Source organism: Pseudomyrmex gracilis, unplaced genomic scaffold, assembly GCF_002006095.1.
Source record: "Pseudomyrmex gracilis isolate BER0280 unplaced genomic scaffold, ASM200609v1 scaffold_94, whole genome shotgun sequence".
Taxonomy (NCBI): Eukaryota; Metazoa; Arthropoda; class Insecta; order Hymenoptera; family Formicidae; genus Pseudomyrmex; species Pseudomyrmex gracilis.
This window is the reverse complement of record NW_018020678.1, coordinates 391783-409826: the sequence shown is the minus strand read 5'-3', so window position 1 is coordinate 409826 and position 18044 is coordinate 391783. Positions and strand designations below refer to the sequence as shown.

Sequence of the window (18044 nt, the reverse complement as noted above, 5' to 3'; positions counted from 1 at the left end):
AGTGGCGGTGGCGGTGGTGGCGGCAGCGGTGGTGGCAGCGGGGGCGGCGGTGCACCGGGAATCGCCGGGATCTGCGGACCACCGACCGCGTCCCTCGCGCCGACGGATTACGTGACGGCGGCATGCTATCCCCCGGGATCGCAGCTCACCCTGACCGCCACACACCCTCAACCCCTTCACGTCGTTGATACCGCGATGACGCCCACCTCGGCGCCGATGCCGACCCCGACGTCGGCATCGGGCCCCAACAATCCCGTCGCCATGAGCCAGCTGGGGACCGTCTACGCCACCAAGAGACGGCGTCGGAACGGAAAGAGGTCGGTGCAAGTCCGTTAAATCGATACGAAGTCGAAACGAGAACGTCATTCTGCGGCTCAGAAGCGGAAGATTGCCGTTGTATGCAATGATGTAGGATTTTTCGGTCTCCTTAACTCTCTGATAATGAGTCGCAGAATAGTTCTCGTTTTTTTTTTTTTTTTTTTTTTTTTACTAGGATAATGCAATCAGACACATGTAAGCACTTGAGAATATATCAGATTGTGACATAACTCAAATTATTGCGTTACAACACGACCAAGGACTTTGATCAGAGACACATCTCTGTCTCGTACGTATGAATGTGAAATATATACAAGTCAAAAGAGACTCTTACGATGTTACGTGTTAAAAACTGATGAATGTTTGACAAATTTCTTGATGTATGTAACTCGATCTAATTGGAGAACGTGTTCTTTAAGAGCGATGTGAGAGAAAAACGAACTCGAAGATTAGCTCTCTGAAAGAGCTCGTAAGTATCGCAGTTTTGTGGCGCATATATAATTCACGCGTTCAAAGTCGGTGCTAATGGGGGCGAAACCGAGCGTTCGTACGTAAAGTTGTGCGTTCGCTCGTAAAGTTAACCAGTCGACGACGACTGATTCATACTGACGTAGTATACTTCATTCAGCTGAACGGTCGCGAGTAAGCTTTTTTCATGTATGGTTCGGCACACATTATTAGCCGATTCTATTTGATATCTATTATCGTACAGACGACAATAGTCATTATGTTGAGTAGATATATATCGCAACAATATATATATATATATATATATACGATCTATGGTAAGAGCTGAAAATTCTCAGAAATTCTCCTGTCGCCTGTGTGATCTTTCATTTTTCCTTCAACGTTTTGAAATAAGCTTTAAAAAAATCGAGTTTTTTTTTTTTCACAAGCGCGTGATCTCAAAATAACATTTTTATCGCAAAGAAAGTGTCTGTCTCCTTCGCGACAAAACGATTTGCAACGGTGCAATAAATAGGATGCGCGTGATCGCAAAAAGCTCGTCGTTAGGTCCGTAATGTTGCGACTGATGACCGGCAAAATTGCAGGTGTACAGGTCGCTACGGCGAATGTCGTTTTCTATGCACACGCGGTGAATTAGGTAGAAGCCTGTGAACGATCATTTGTGATTTGTCGGGCGATACGCGGTTACGTATTAACAATGAACAGGGGACTGAAATAAGATGCGCGGTCGCGTGTTTGTTTGTTCTGAAACACGTGTAGATATCGAGAGAGAGAGAGAGAGAGAGCTATTTTTCTCTCGCATCGGAGAGCTGAATATGATCCCGCGTTTCTTTGTTCCTTCTGTCTCACGCCAATTTAGGCGTTTTCTAGACGCAGCCAGCAAGTTGGCGTTTTTACACGCGCGACTATATTCGCGAGAGAGGAAATTTTAATCCAATATGCCTATACGTACTTGCGGCACACGCTTCCACGTTATTGGCAAATCGCTTAGACGGTTATTTGCTTTGCAATATCGTTACAAAACACTCCGAGCGCAATTTAACTCGAATGCAATTTGTTCGGAGAGCAATTTGCGCGCGTTAGTTTAACAAAAATTCAAATCGAAGTTATTAATTTAGTAGATTCGTTTTTTTTTTGTTTCAACTTCTCCACACGTGATATTATTTCACATGTTATACCAAAGTCGAAGTGGCTGAGTTGGATTGATGATCGGTATCTTCAAAGTTTTGTTACTTTTAATCAGGCTCGCGTGCGTTAATGGAATTAAGATTGGCAGCACTTGTAATAGGAATGCAGTTCTCCGCTATTGTTCCGCGCGCAGTTCGGTAGCTTGATCGCTTTGAAGAAGTGTCTGTGCGAACAGAGCAAACATGTAGATGATCAGAACAAATAATCACTTGAACTTTCAGCTCTTAGACACTTTTTGCAATTATTTTGACAGATTTATTTTCTATCCGCAATTCGGAGATTCTATTTCTCCGAGTTCTTCTCGATGTCTTGCAATAATAATAATATTTAAATTAAAAAAAACATTTACGCGCAATCTCAATTTGTGACATTTGACAAAACGTCACAACACACTGGCGCGCGATCGAGTGAAAAAGAAAACGGACATCAGTGTTGCTCCATTAGTAAGCCGTGCGCGTCGGCAAACTTTTTCATCTCCTCGCCTCGGGATCGCGGTCGAAATATCGCACGGACGTTGCTTGAGAAATTAAGGCAATCCGCACCAATCTGGTAAGCTCTTAATCCCCTCGCGAGACGACCCGCAGGTGCTTCTTCGTTCTTTTTCGTTCGCGTATACGATGTGTGCGTCTCGTGTACGTGAATCGCGAGGGGGTTGCGCGAGACTCGTTCGAGGTATCAGAAAAGAAAGCGCGTGTAGGGTAGTCGTGCGCTAAGCCGACAGAGATGGAGCGGACTGGCTGATTGCGTGGAAGCGGAAGACCGAGATCTCGCAAGAGTGTCTCGGGGACTCTCTCTCCTGAGTCTTCCCCGGACTCTTCGCGAACTCTCTTCCGCAACCTTGTTAACCTCGGAATGAATCCGCGCCGATGACGCGCCGCGATCTCCAAGAGAACGACTCGCCGCGAACGATCTCAAGGCGAACGTGTGCGAAGGCTAGCCACTGATACGTATATACGGGGTACGACCATTAACTTCAACCACTCGACGACTCCGGTGCGTTTCTGTGTGTGCCCACTTCGAATGTCTTCATAAAGTGTAGCAAGGCGCAGAAGGCGTGATTTATCTGCTGAATTAATTTTTCAAGGTCGCGCCTCTCGGAGCTGCGCGAGGATGTTTTTTTTTTTTTTTTTTTTTATTAAGAATCACGCGTTTTTTCCGACTCGAGGAAAACGCGCTTGACGATCGCGTGCTTTGAGAAAGACGGCGTTTCACGAATGTTTGCGAATTCTGAAAGATATTGTGTGCGATTGTTCGATTTTTCAAACAGACAAAACGCGCGTTAATAATCGCGTGTCAGCTTTTTTTTTTTTTTTTTAATCTGAGAACCGTGAATTCTTTTCCAAGCGATGCGCGCGACGACCCCAATAGTTCGCCGAGGTTGAAGACACGGGTTCTTTCCTCCCTCATAGCTCCGGGACCGACGTGTCACGTTGAGTAATCGGACCGAATCCTTTCCCAGTTCCGATCCTTCCACGGTGAGGAACGTACCCCGTGATCGCGCGAGAATCACGAACGGGCGTAATGGAGTTTTAAACGGTCGTTCGAGGCATACGATCTTCCTTCCCCTCGAGTCGCATCTTTGATACGATGCAACGAGGGGAAGAACGCCGGGGGAGGGAGGGTGAGGAAGCTGACCGGAGATGCTCTTTCTCTCTTTTTGCGCCAGATAATGCCCGCGGGGTATCTCAGGCTGGTTCGCTCGTTCCCCGCTTCTTCTTCTTCTGCAACCTCAGCTCCTTGGGATCGGACAAGTCCTTCCCTCGGGCACCGCCGGTCCTAGGCGAATGCACCTTGGCGAATATATACCCGAGTCTAGGGGCCGTCATTCCGCAAATTCCGCCGGTTCCGTGGTGCGAGCAGTGCGTGTAGCTTTGTTTCTCCCGATTCGCGAATAAATTATTGAGAAGTACGACGCGATCGCAGCTTCAACTGCTGTGTTTGTAACCGATGTGCACGTCATTTATTAATATTGCTGCGTGTGTGTGTGTGTGTGTGTTTCAATATTAGGGTTTGCGTACAGTTTAACATTGTCTTGACGTCGCGCGATGTGTAATTTTCAATAGTACAACAGATAATAATAACAGTTTTCAAAATTTATACGCGAGGTTAAAATTGAGAATGTGCAGATTCCTGACAAATCTTTAGCTTCGCTGGCATCTTTCGCTTTCTCTCTTCTCTTCTCTCGCCCGCCAATTATCTTTGCCTCGAAAATCGCATCATGATCTTCTTTGACAGCTACTTAACTCTAACAACAAGTACCACGCAGCGCGCGGAAACAACTTTCGGTGCAACAACTTCGACACCGAAGTTGCGCGCCGTGCGGAACATTCGGGCCGCGGGGGTTGTCAACGTCAAGAGAACTTTATCGCTAACGATCGGACGTGAAGTCCGCGCTGTCGAGTTTCCCTAAAAATCCGCCGGCTTCGGGGAAGAAGCCGGGGCGAGAACGCAGCGCGATGCTGCGTTGTAGCCTAATGACAGCAGCTTCTATAATTTGGAGTTTTTGAGCGAACGGCCAAATTACCGACGCAGGGAGGGATTACTGTTATTACACGCGGCCGCGGACTCAGTCGAAACCTGATTATACTTCAGTCAGTCTCTCTCGCCCGATCTTGACCCGTTCGTTCGACTGTCAGCTCTACGCTCTCGTTCGCCTCTCTTCTCGTTTCCCCTCGCGCATCCTCTCCAAACGATCCTTTAACCACGCAAATCGCGCTTTGCCGCCGCTTTTGCTCTCCGAAAGCGCGATCCAGCATCTCGCTCATTAGATATCCGCGACACACATCGACGGTCGTTTGTAAAAAATATTTTTACAAGAATTCCGCTATTTGCGATGTAATCCAAGATTCTGGAACTATTAAAAAATTCAAGAGAATAAAAACTTTTATTTTTAATATAGTCTATAAAATATTTTATTTTCCAAACGCGGGGAGAAAATGAAAAAAACTTTCGCGCGAATTAAAGAAAAAATAAAAGATCTTTTTATAGTCAGGTCGAGAACTTTTGTGATATCCTACACTACGTACGTATTTTTCAATTACGACAAGAGGAAGAGACAGAGAAAGAGAGTCGAGAGTTCTCAATGAGTATTGTGTTTGCAAGTTACACGCCGCAGAACCATTCGGCCCCGAGGTCGATGATTTCTTGATGGACAGCTGCCCGGGTTTCGGCTGATTAGTTCTTAAGTAATTGCCGCGCATCCTTACGGTCTTATAACGCGCGTTTATAGCCTTGTAATGAACCCGCTTCTGAGACCTTTGCTCCATTCAACCAGCCGAGGACCGAGGCCTTCGAGGCGTGTAGAGATTTTTCGTTCGCCCATTAAGCGCAACGCGCGCGCTCGGGCGATGTTGCGGATATCGGCTAAACAGGCCCACAAATCGATTTTACCATTAACGATTGGCAAATGGCATTGCTCGGAGGATACTTCGGCCACGGCGATCAATACGTCAGAATATACATTGGGAATTTCGACCTGTAAATAAATTACACGTCGTGTATTTTCTGTTGGTTTTTAATGAGAGTTTTCCTATTCACACAATTTTTACGACTTACACTCGTGAACACACACAAAAAGTGAGGATCACAAAATTAATTAACAATTATTGACATAACAAAAACACACACGCGTCTCTCTTCTTCTCTCTGTCTTTTCGCGTGTGTGTGTGTGTGTGTGTCTTTCGCGATTCTTTCCGTTATTAAATTTCGTTCGTCAACGAGAACTGGACGCTTGTCAGTTGGTTTTCCATTTGTACGCCCGCGATATCACTTGGCGTTAGAAGAGGATATCGCTTACCTACTTTCTACATTGTGGCCGCACGCTGTAATTTAATAGACTCCCCCTTGCGCGCGTTAGTCAGCTCTGTGATGCGCCTGTGTGTAACGCGTTTTACACACAACCCGCGCTCGCGACGAAGAGGATTATTGGCGGCCGGGCATAACTCCGGTGTGTGTGACCGGCCACACCCAAGCAGATTTAACACCTCGTATCCAATTATAACGATGCTCCTTGTCGCGCGTGTGATTCGTGCCGTCGCTTCCGAAACGTACGGAACGTTACACCGTTGGATTTTGCTTTGCCGTTAACATATAACATCGTTTTCAAAAGTTATTGCACAGTAAAATAAACAATTTTATGAGCGTCAAAATAGCGAGAAAAAAATTGTCGTTAATTTTTTCTTTGGCGCAAACAACAAGCTCGCGTATTTATAATTACGTTTGCTCTCCGAGAGAGACATAAAATTTAATCGACCTTTGCATATGGAGCGCATTATCTCCGTATCCGCGAGCGGGCGGCGAGCTTTCGGTATATCGAGAGAGTGCTGAATGGGCCTCACAGCAAGGAATATCCGTCCCCGCGCGGTTACGGCATCGTGAATAGAGCCATAACGAAGTGAAACGCACAGGTGAATTTATGCCGCGGGAAAGAGAGAACGGAGGCGCTCGACGAGAAGAGAAGACCAATAAGCGCGCCGAAACGTCTGCGAGCATCGAAAAAGAACCTCCGAGGCGAACGCCAGAGGGACACAAGAGGCATAAAAAAAAAAAAAAAAAAAAAAAAAAAAAAAAAGAAAACAAAAAGAAGAGATGCGGAAAGAGAGAAAGAAGAGAGAGAGAGAAAGAAAAGAAGCGCAAACTCGTAGCTTTTGAGCTTCACAATCTCGAATAACCAATTTCGGCACTCGATAAAAAATTGCACAGCTATGTATATCCGGAACGACAATTTTATTTACGCGCGCGTTTTAATGAGAAGTTTTTTTTTTTTTTTTTTCTTTTTACGCGCATCTCCGACACCGGCCGCCGGTCTCTGAGAAACGAGCCACCGTGCATCTTGCAGCATGCAACATCCCATCCGCTGGCCCGTCCCTGGTTTGAATTCGGGAAGATTTATACATATAAAAAATTCAAGTGTACGAACTCAAAAATTTATTCCGACAAGACTGATGAAGAGATTCCCTCAGCCGAGTTTTAATTAAAAATATATATTTTAGAACAATTTTTCCTCCCGATCGGTTTGTGACTTTCTTTATCGCTTACGTGCAACAGCGAATAAAAAAATCACGAAGGCGTTATAGTTGGACCGCGTTTGTGCGTTTCTCGCGACGCGGTTGAGAAGCTGAATATGGAACGTCCGTTATCGCGTATCGTCGTTTGTGTTACTCATTGCGTCGTACAACAGCACGTGTGTGCTTCAATCTCCGTGTCGACTTCCTCCAACGATTCATATACGAATTTCGCTACACTTTCTCGAATGGAATTTACATTTCGTTATCCGGCGCGGCGATCTGCCGAGAAAGAATTTAAATATAAATAGTCGCGGGAGGTAAGAGAGAGAGAGAGAGAGGGAGAGGGAGAGAGAGAGAGGAGGCGCGTTGTGTCGCCTTGCTCTCGTTGATATTTCTCTCTCTCGGAGCGAACCTCCGCGTCGCGCCATTACCCTTTCAAATGTAACATTGGTAAGGCGTTTCGCGATGAAGGTGATTACGAGCTTTCCCAGCCATTAAAACTCACAGAATCGTCCGCCTCAGAAAGCAAAAGTAACGATAGTATCGTCGTATAATTCATCATCCCACTTGTTACTTATCGTACGTCATATTCGCCAAATGCCTTTATTTTCGTTTTACAATGCGATCGTTCTCGTTTTTTCCCTCCTTTTTTTTTTTTTTTTTTTTGTGTTATCTCGCGTTATCGCGAGCAACGCATAGAAATGATCTGCGTACACAAGGTCCGCTTTTCCATACGTTTAGCATAAAAAGGAGAACACCGAGGACTCTCTTTAGAACTGTCTCGGGCTCTCGGTTGTTTGACACGAACCGAGCCATTAAGATTCGTCGCGGAATAAAATCCACTTGTTGGCACGGCTCGGCGGATTTCTGAGACTCCGTTCCGCAATAAGCGGCCCTGGGGTCCGATCGGTAACGACGTATCTCATCCGACTTCGGACCTGAACTCGAGGGGGGGCCCCGACTCGGACCGTAAGAAAGAGAAAAAGACGGGAGAGAGAGAGAAAGAGAGAGAGAGAGAGAGAGAAAAGCGCTGTGTGTTTAACTATTCAATAATTCATCCCACCATTCATCACCAGCCAAGTGCAAAATTTATCTTATTTTTATGTATTGGCCCCCTCCAGCTTGCGGCACCATGCATCAACCTCTTATTAGCCGCGATTTGTTTGGCGCGCGCGGCATCCAATCCCATTGTGCCGATTTGTCGAGGCGTGCGCGGTCACGTTTCTTACGGATCTGACGGGACCCGGGATCCCAAATGTGCTCCTATTCTCGGAAATTCTCGCGCCGCAAATAAAACAAACAAACAAAAAAAAAAAAAACAGAGACATACGATCGTTGGCCTCGCCAATCTGAATACGTTGACTTCTTCCGTCCGCCTGTATCCGTCGAAACAAGCGACAAATAGCACGACAGCAGAGTGAATTCTAATATTTGTGTACTTGATTTTCAAGATAATTACAATTTTACTTATGATCCTAAAATTTTTTATTTTGAAGCTACATCTAGAAATGTGCAGATAATGTGGGAAAAAAAATTAAGTACCCACACATATTATACGTATGATATGTGTGTGTGTATCTCTTTTTTAATATAATATTCGAATACAAATAACTAAACAAAGATTTTATCTTTCAAAGACCGTGAGAAAATGTGCTCCGGAAGCCAAGATTCGAATATTTGGGATGTACGAGTGTACTTAGAACTAACCGAGAGAATTTAGATTGCAAATTCCCAAGACGCGGCATCATTACGCGTAATTTATGTTGCGTCCTTCTCGCGGATGACGAGCGGGACATGATAGCGTTGTTGTACGGTTTTCGCTAATAATCATGCTCGGCTATTACCAAATGGATAATTTTGTTATGGGGGAGTAACAATAATGTGATTTAAATTGCTGATGCTTTGAACGAAAACGTGTGTGTTACCTAATTTCGAATTGAACGACTCCGCAAGTGTTGAAAAGTTTAAATCGCATTAATCTCGTTTGCCTTTTATTTTTCCCGAGAATTTCTCACGAAGGAAATATTCGCTCGCTAACTATCTAAAATGATTATTTTCATCTCGTCAATATTTGTTTTTTTTTTTTTTTTTTTTTAATGTCCGTTCTAGGACTTTCACGCGCGCGAGGAGTTTGTTGCTTATTATATATATATATAATAAGCAACAAACATATATGTATATATACGCCTATATCGGTATTCGATTCGCTCGTTTTTCCGCGCCGAGCGTTTCGCGCGGCGCTTTTTGTTACCTGCCAAAGGTCGATAATTAGCCCGGTTCCGCGGCAATTTGGTCATTTATTTGTTACACGGAGAAGACGCCGGAGTGTGTGACACCGGCGGGGCTCCCCCCGCCGGTTCGGTTCTCGGCCACTTCCGGTGCTAGGCAGAGGCGGGCACCTCATTGTCATTACGTCACCAGAGGCTGTCATTTGGTTTTTCAAGCGTCCGTTTTTCTCACCGCGCGGATAGAGGGCTTGATGATCGTAATTATACACGGCTAAGCTTCGAAGAAAGACTGACGGCTTGACGCGGCTCGCGTAATGTGTATATGTGTGTGTTTAAGTGCACGAGATTCGAAAAACGCGACCGATCGAAATCCCGAGGAGCCATTTTGCGAATTAGCAGCGCAATTTAACTCTCTTTCGCCGTTTGAACACGAGAAAATGTATATAGTTTTGTATAGTTTGTTGGAAGTGAGAGTTGCGATAAACGGCATCAACAAGTAAAAACTTGAGAAGCGATTTATCAAGATTCTTTACGGTGCATTCGTGAGATAGTTAATAATTTATCGTACAAAAAAAAAAAAAAAAAAACAGCGTGAGTTTATTTTGTTGAAATTCCGCACAGTGGAATAATGTGTGACGCGTGTGTGTTCTTCTGCTTTTTTGTTTTCGTATTTCTGTCTTTGTTTCTTCTCGCCCAAACTCCACAATACGCGACTCTTCACGAATACATTTTCCTAATTAGGCGGTTGCTGTCATTAGTTCGAGTACCGCCTTTCTTTCGTGACAGCATTCAGTCTCCGTGTCGCACTTTGTGCGCCCGATGGTTGGCGTATCCTGAATTCGCCCTCCGATTAAGGTGTGGCCTGCTCTCCGGACGACGAAATTGCCGTTGGTGCCAGGTTTAACGAAATTAACGCGCGAGGTCTTTGTTCTCCGAGAGAGAAGCTCTCTCTCTCTCTCTCCGGAGAATAATGTTAATAGGAAAATAGCGAAAAAAAAAAATAATTTTCAACAAAAATCGCTTTGTTTAGAATTAACGGATTAAAATTTTGCAATTTTCAATTCGCTATCTTTCTCGCAGTTTTCGCAGCGAGCCGCAAGAACGCGCGCGTCGCGTCGTCGGGAACCGACGGTTAGACACAGTCGTCGCTGCGCAACTTTTGCGCATCCCTCTCATCTCGCCATCCGCTCGTTTCGATAGAATTTGCATTTCAGAAACGCGAGATTGGGCGGTACTAAGATAGAGCTAATGCTCACGGGGCGGCGCGCCGTGTAAACACAGGGTAGCTCCGATCTCCCCCTTCTTGGTCTCATCATCTCCCGCTTGTATACGTACTACGCGATTTTACGCCAAGCAGCTTTCTGTTTTCGGCTTAAAAGCGGGGACGGGGGCTACCAGCGAACGCGGTTACTCAGGTAACCTGTTCTTTTGGTGGAGCGTTAAGGGGATGAAGACCGAGTTGGGTTGAATTTTTACACGATCTTCCGCGAATCTCAGTTGGCTCAAATAAGCACTCGACGTTGTTAATTTTCAAATGAAAAGTACGGGAGCTTGTTTCGACAAATTAAAATCGAGCAAACAAACATACATCGCGGTGTATAACTCTCACATACACGACGCGTCGTACGTGTGCGTGCGTTGCGAATGTACAGCATCGCGTGTGCGATTTTGCCACGGTACCACGTGTGCGCAGTCTGAGACTGTGCAACTCCGATTTTGTTTTTATTTCGCGAAGGAAGCGTGTAACGTACGACTTAAACTAGTAGCATCCCGACTGACGTAATTTGTTTTTCCATAACATATAATGACGTAAGTTGCGCATCTACCGTAATCAATTTGCGTTGATAAATGCGCGGTGGTTTCGTAATCGATGCGCGCGCGCCAACTTCAATAGGGATAGGGTGCAATTTGTAATCTCGTTTCTCCGCGCGCTACGGTATTTAAATGCAATTAACTCTCCTCCGAAGAGACGCGCCGGGCGTTTAATGTCAAACTTCAAGAGAAAAAACAAAATCATTTTATAAATTCATATTGTAGAAATTTAGAAGAGAGGCAATAAATATTACTTTACGCAAGAGATGCGCGCGCGGAAATGATTACACGTATTAGAGAGGACAGCGCGCATTTGTCAAAAAGATTATTAATTGCCGATTCCGCGATCGAATTGTGCGACGAACGCGCGACAGTTCGTGCGAAGTCTTAATTACTTACCGCGGTAATTACGATTTGCGTGCGCGATATCTTTTACAATAAAAAAATTGTACACTTCCTTTTTATCCTAAATCGGTTATTATTGCGAATTAACCGAGTTACGATCAAAGCAAGTGATTTTCGTTTTGTGTAAAAAAAAAAAAAAAAAAAAATCTCGAGGTCTAACACTGTGCGTCGAATTCCAGCATCCGTGCAATTAACTTTCGGTATCACACTCGTAACTGGAAGAGCGCGTGTAGCAATTAAAAATCCGGGAGGGAGAACGGATTTAAAGACACTCAATTGAAGACGTAATAACAGTAATTGTGTTCGGATAATTCTCGCTTTGTACTTAGCTAGTAGCGTGTATCAAACGTGAATACTTTGTTGGGCAAATCTGGCATAATAAAAACCATCTTCTTCTCGACGGCGCGAGATTATCAATTACGGCGCTGAGGCGAGAGTCGCCGCACCGATAGATTCGCGTATTGAATAATAATATATGGAAATTCTGTCGTTCAGGATCTTCGCTCGACACGGCTCAACGGGAACGTGATAACGTTCAATTAATAAACTTAATTGAAAGTTTTTGCTGAACGTTATCATCAAGTCCGCGTCGTCTGTTAAAAATCTACAATTCGACCAAATATTCTCCAATTGTTACAGTCGCGTAGATGTGTTTTGCAAAAGATTCATAGACAACAAAATGGCCGCAACTTATAAATGGGATATTAAATTGGACGTTAAATGCAAAGGAGCATGCGCGAGAGTGGGCGTACCTGTAAAGAATTTTATTCAGCTCCGCGAGCCGCGTTCAAAGCCAAGTGGCGTAAAAATAATTCCGCAGCATATTCTCGCTAACTCGTGTTCGGTGTTTATTTTGCACTATTTACTGACAAGTATGGTTTTGCGCGCGGTTATATAGAGTTCCTCGTCCGACATTTAATTAGTCGCGTTCCGCAGAGAAGCTCGGGGAAAAACAAGAGGCGAACACGAAGAAAGCGCAAAGAAAATCTATTATTATATTACGTCCTCGTTATTTTTCAATGTGATTTTCCTTTTATACACTTATTGCGTACTTAAAAAAAAAAAAAAAAACTGTTGTAGAAATTGTCAAGATTTGTCGATGCGTTTTCGTCAGAATCGTCTTTTCGATCCGGATTGCGAGAGAGAGAGAGAGGCCTATCGTTTTTCGACGATAGAGTTTTTACACCACTTTCTACGGCTATGTTTTCCACGCGATTAGTAAATGACGGTGAAAGACAACAGCGGATTGGTCTGCCCCGCTCGGCTATATAGATGCATCTAGATCAAACGTTCGCGTCAGGCGCGTAAATATAGATCGCTCTGTTCGGACTTGTCTCACCGAGTACTCACCACCGCGTCTCTGACCACCTCTCGCCGTGGCGATACTAGTGGCTGCTACTATATACGTATCTTGATGCCCCTCCGCGAGCCGATCGCGAGCGTATCATTACCCCGCCTAGTGGCTAGCTCGGCAGATTACACGTCTGCGAGCCCAGTTTGGCTCAAGCTGACCCGACCTAACTCGAATTTGTAAGAATGATTGCGCGCCCGGGATTTGCATGTCAACGGCATCGATTGTTTCAGGGAAGAAGACGCGGCGCGTGTGTCGTTTTTGTCTCAAGTTTTGCAACAATTAACGCGAAGATTGTTTTTTTTTTTTTTTTTTTTTTTTTTTTTTTTTTTTTTTTCCGCTGCATCTCACAAGTCGAGAATTCTTTCTCACGTTTTTTTTTTTTTTATTTGGTTTTTCGTGCGAGTTGGTTTAACGCAAATTCGCGTCGAGACGAGGAGGAGGTGAATCTCCTCGCGAAAGCCTGCCGGAAAGAGAGCGGTTTTTTGCTCATGTTCCACCTGCCACTGGCGAGTATGAAATTATGCTAATTAAACGTGTATCGAGCAACAAAATCTGCGCTCTCTTATATTTATATAGGCGTGGCCGAGCGATGTCGTTAAATATTAAATAATATTTTTTGTCGAGAATGTGCATACGACGGTACTTCATCGAAATCTTCGAGTTCTTTTCCTTGTAAGAGAGAGAGAGAGAGAGAGAGAAAGAGAAGAAATTGTCAATTCGCGTATTGTGTTTAATCACGTACCTAGAAAAAACATTCGGAGACAACACGCGCTCATTTCGACAGCAAACGCGAGAATAAAAAAAACGCGAGGAATACTTTACGCGTCGTAACGCAGCAAGGCAGTTAAATTTTAACGCGTGTATAAAATACAGAAAGATATGCAAATTTCTATTGATAACTTCTTCGTGCCGTTATCGGGAAGGACTTTTCGCGATTACGGGCGTAATGTATAATGGAGGGTGTAACTGTGTAAACTTAATCTAGAAGCCACATTTTTGACTCCTCCCCCGATTAGAATCTGGGAATAAACATAATTCAAAGACACATTGTGTGTGGCAGTGATTACACTGTATAACAAAAGCTTAGATTACAATCGTTTACGGACCAGAAAGTTATGGCACTTTCTCGACACGAACGTGTACACACTCTCGCTGCGTAAGGTAGCGCATTGTTGATTGCCAGAATGCGATATTAATAATAAATGTTTCGTCGTTGGGCGAAAGGTCCTACGCGCCACTCGCGTCGTCCGTAATAATTTGATAACATTCGCGCAAAAATTGTTCGACGATTGTGTGACTTTACGCGAACGTAAAAAATCGAAATAACGTGACCGAAATTGCTTGAACGAAAAACGCACGCAAATTTCCACCAACTGTGAGAGATAACCCGAGTCGAAATTTAGCGTCTACATTGAACCTCAATTTTTGAAAAAAAGAAATTTCGGACGTATAGCAGCGTCAAAGTAGCATCTACTTTTTTTCTTACTCCTACTTTGAGCCTATTAGAGCCTATTTTGAGCCTATCAGAGCCTGCAATGCGTCAGTCTGATCTGAGAATTAAACCCTACTTTAAAACTTTAGCAGGAAAAAAGGAAATTTCGGACATATAGCAGTGTCAAAGTAGGATCTACTTTCTCTCTTACTCCTACATAAAAAAAGAAAAATTGAGGTTCAATGTAGACGCTAAATTTCGACTCGGGAAATTTGGGGCGGTAAGTATTTGTTCGCTCGCGAAAGAACGAGAGCGGAGAGAGACACTTGCTGCAAGGTGTGCGCGTTGAGTTGATGAAACGTGCGATTCTTCTACGGTCGACGCGACCAAGAGATGAAATCACGATACTCTTGATGTAGTGTTTCTGAACAGATTAAATCATGGTGGCTTACACGGGGAGAGAAGAAAATCTCCTCTCTCAAGATTGTATTATACGGTGCGATCGGTTCTTGCTCTCAAGTGGCCGAGTAGCTCGGAGAAAAATCGCTTTTAAGAATTATCTGTGGGCGCGGTTGCAACATGATAGTCGCGCTGTGGTGTGCGTGCAGTGGAAGTATTTCAATATCTATACCTATTTTAGACATCTTCCTACGGGAACGTCCTTGCGGAACACATCCTTTTTGCAGATGTATTATTAATTTTCCTCTTTGCGGTTGAACGAATGCTTTTTGTTTTTTTTTTCACAACAATACTGTTGGTTTTATCCAGAAACGAAATATTTCCTCTGATTATGGTAAGTTATCGTATCTCTGCTTCTCAAAAAAGTTTCAAGCGAAGCAAAAGTTAGCGTAAGTTTATTTAGAGATAATAAGAGAGACTTTTTATTTGTAAAGACGCTACGTCGCCGCGAACTTTAGAATCTGCTACTTCGTCACGTCACAGAGGGCGTAATTTCGGGATCAATTTTGCTTGTTCCGTGCACGAAGCGTGTTTACACGGACGGCGGAATTTCCAGAAGTTTGGGTCATCTTTTATATATACGTTCTGAAAAAACGCGGTCTGCAAAGTTTAGCCGCGCGCGTTCCCGCGCTCGCTAATAACTCGCGGCAGCCATTCGTCCGGTATTATTTACTCCTTTCAGCCGGAGTTGCTAGACGTTGCAGCGAGTGCCCGACAAATTGTTCTGGATATAACTGCTCGAAATTACATCCTCGATTATGAAGTCTTCAGAGAGAGACTCGCGTAGGACGTCGAAAATTCTGTCGCCGCGCGCGCGCCTCTTTGGCATGTCGCGCACGAAGAACGAACGAACAAAATCGCTCGCCTTCTCGAAGTTACGAAGGAATTTTTTTCTCGGGGTCGCAACACCAAACGAGCGCTCAAAGTAAAAGAACGAAGCAACCTATGGAAGTTTTACACGCGCTCTCGTCTGCACGCCAATTACCGGCATGTGAGGCGGCGCGCGTCTAGCGTCTTGTCGTGATTGTTGTTCATCGTAGGAAAGTAAACGTCGTCGCGCGGGATAAAGAATCGCCCTCCGAGAATTTGAGAGAACCCCGCATTCGCAACGATAAATACCGCGACTCATTGAACTTTACGCGCTGCGCCGCATCTCGTGTGCAATGTTCCGTAATTACCAAGTAACAACCGTAAAACGCAATATCGTAAATTATATATATACACACACACACACACACACATACGTATATATAACGGACGCTGGTATATAGCCACACGGCTCGCGATGGAAATTTTTACCGAGTATCGTAAATTTCGAAGGTAAAAGTTTCTGAATTACGCGTCGCTTCAAAAAGAAACTCCGAGATATATTTTTTTGTCTCGCTAGATAAATTTATTTCAAAACGTTCGGTCGATTTCGAGTTGGAGATTATATTTATTTGAGCGGTGGCGCTAAATGAGAGAATCTCATTTTCAATCGCGTCGACGATGAGACGAGGAAAACCGTTGCATATGCAAACTGTTATATGCGGCCACCTGCCGCATCTCGTCGTGACGAGTTACATACGTGCGAACGACTATCGGCCGTGTCTCTATATATGTGTGCATTAGAGTCACTCTCGGTACGTGCGCACCGAGATACGAGCAGGTTCTCTTCTATTCTTTATTTACGCGCGCTAACGGCGACATCGCGAATGAACGGAAACTGATTTTATTTGATTTTTTTTTTTCAAAGATCGAGTAAAAATCTTCCGATCTCTCTCGCGGTCCACGTAGTTGAAGTTTTGAACATTGAAGACATCCGGAAGGATCCCGATAGCCAAGATTTCTTTTGCGCAGATCGACGCTTGCACAGGTTCCGTTTGCACAAAAAAGTTTTGCGCAGATCCCGATTGTCCATTTGCACAGAACATTATTGCACAATATTACACAGCTAAAGCACTATGCGTTGTGACGTTAATGATATTGAACGCGTTTGTTTTGGCGCTTTATGCGCTTCGAGTGCCAGTCCATCTTTGTTCTACATGTAAAGAGCAATAAAGACGAATTAATGCTTAAAGTGCGGAAGCACCCAAAACGAACTTATTGTAGAGAAACAAGGTTAGATTAAGTTAGGGTTAGATTCGATTTTTTTTGGGAAGGAGATGCAGGGCGTAGCTCCCCTGCCCACGCTTACAACACACAAACATAAATAACAAAAAAAGTCTTATTTTAATATTTTTCGGAAAACAATGGTCTGGTTACGAAATTTTCTTTGTTAACAAGTAAACGACAAGGATGGCTTAGTTATTCTTCTCTCAGAAAAATGATTTTTACAATATATAAAAAATAAATACATGCTTTTGTGCAAAAAAGTGATCTGTGTAATATAGTACATGTGCGATAAATGTTCATCATACATGCGCAATCGGGATATGCGCAAAAATTTTCTGTACAAACAAGATTTGTACAAACGAGATCTCTCTGTGCAACATTCGATCTGGTCAAAAGAAATCTTGGCAATCGGTGCTCCGCCAAGACATTTGCTGTAGAAAAATCAGTAGTTTGAATCAATATAAAAGGATCGGGTGTGAAAACTTCGCTTAGTTTTTGTGCTTCACGTTGTGGTGTAAGCGATCTGACTAATACAGAAACGGGAGCCATCGTGCGCGCGCGAATCACAAGGTTGTTTTCTTGACGGATCTCACAATGGGGCGCTATTTCACACCCCCGCGGCGTTGATTGCAATCGTTGCCGGCTCAGCTGGTTCTTCTTATTCCCACATTACGGTCGCAACTTTCACGTATTCACACCGATCGATAATTTGATTTGCTTGAAAGGAAAGAAAAAAAAAACAGATACAGAATTACACCGCTGTAGAATCGGCATCGCGCGAACGCGAGCGAGGCACGAGGTGTGTATCCGTCTTTGCGCGATGTAACCCTAATGGTCGGACAATTTGCAGAGGCGTGCCGAGTCTGAAGACAGACTCCCCTGCGAAGTTTCTGTTGAAGCCGGACTCGAAAGTAATGGCCTGATGTTACTTAATATCCACCGTAGACGCGCTTATCTCAGATATGCCCTAAAGGACTGACGTATATTTCCATATTTTACCCCGTGCGGCAGAAGCGCTTCACGTCTGCCAATTTTCACGGCGGAATCGTAGGCGCGCCTACGAACGAGATGCATCGCGGGAAAATCGCGATTTTTTTACCCCGGCGCTTTGTGATAACAACAGCGGCAAAAAATCGTGCAATTGGGGCAAATTTTTCGTTTAATAACATCTTGGTTATCTTGTTAATTTTCTGGTTGTTTCTTTTTTTTTTTTGTCGTAGAAGTTGAATTTTTTGAACAATACGCGATTACGTAAAATTAAACAGAGTGGATTGTACGGC

The 18044-nt window shown here is 44.1% G+C and overlaps 1 protein-coding gene across 1 annotated transcript in view; it reads left to right on the top strand.

Moving 5' to 3' along the window:
- Positions 1-230: 230 nt before the first annotated feature.
- LOC109855647 (hypoxia-inducible factor 1-alpha-like) overlaps positions 231-18044 on the top strand; it is a 139218-nt gene continuing 121404 nt past the window's right edge. Inside the window, exon 1 of the mRNA XM_020430113.1 lies at positions 231-317. Within this exon, the coding sequence (XP_020285702.1) occupies positions 262-317 (56 nt within the window). The 5' untranslated portion in view covers positions 231-261. The remainder of the gene's footprint in view (positions 318-18044) is intronic.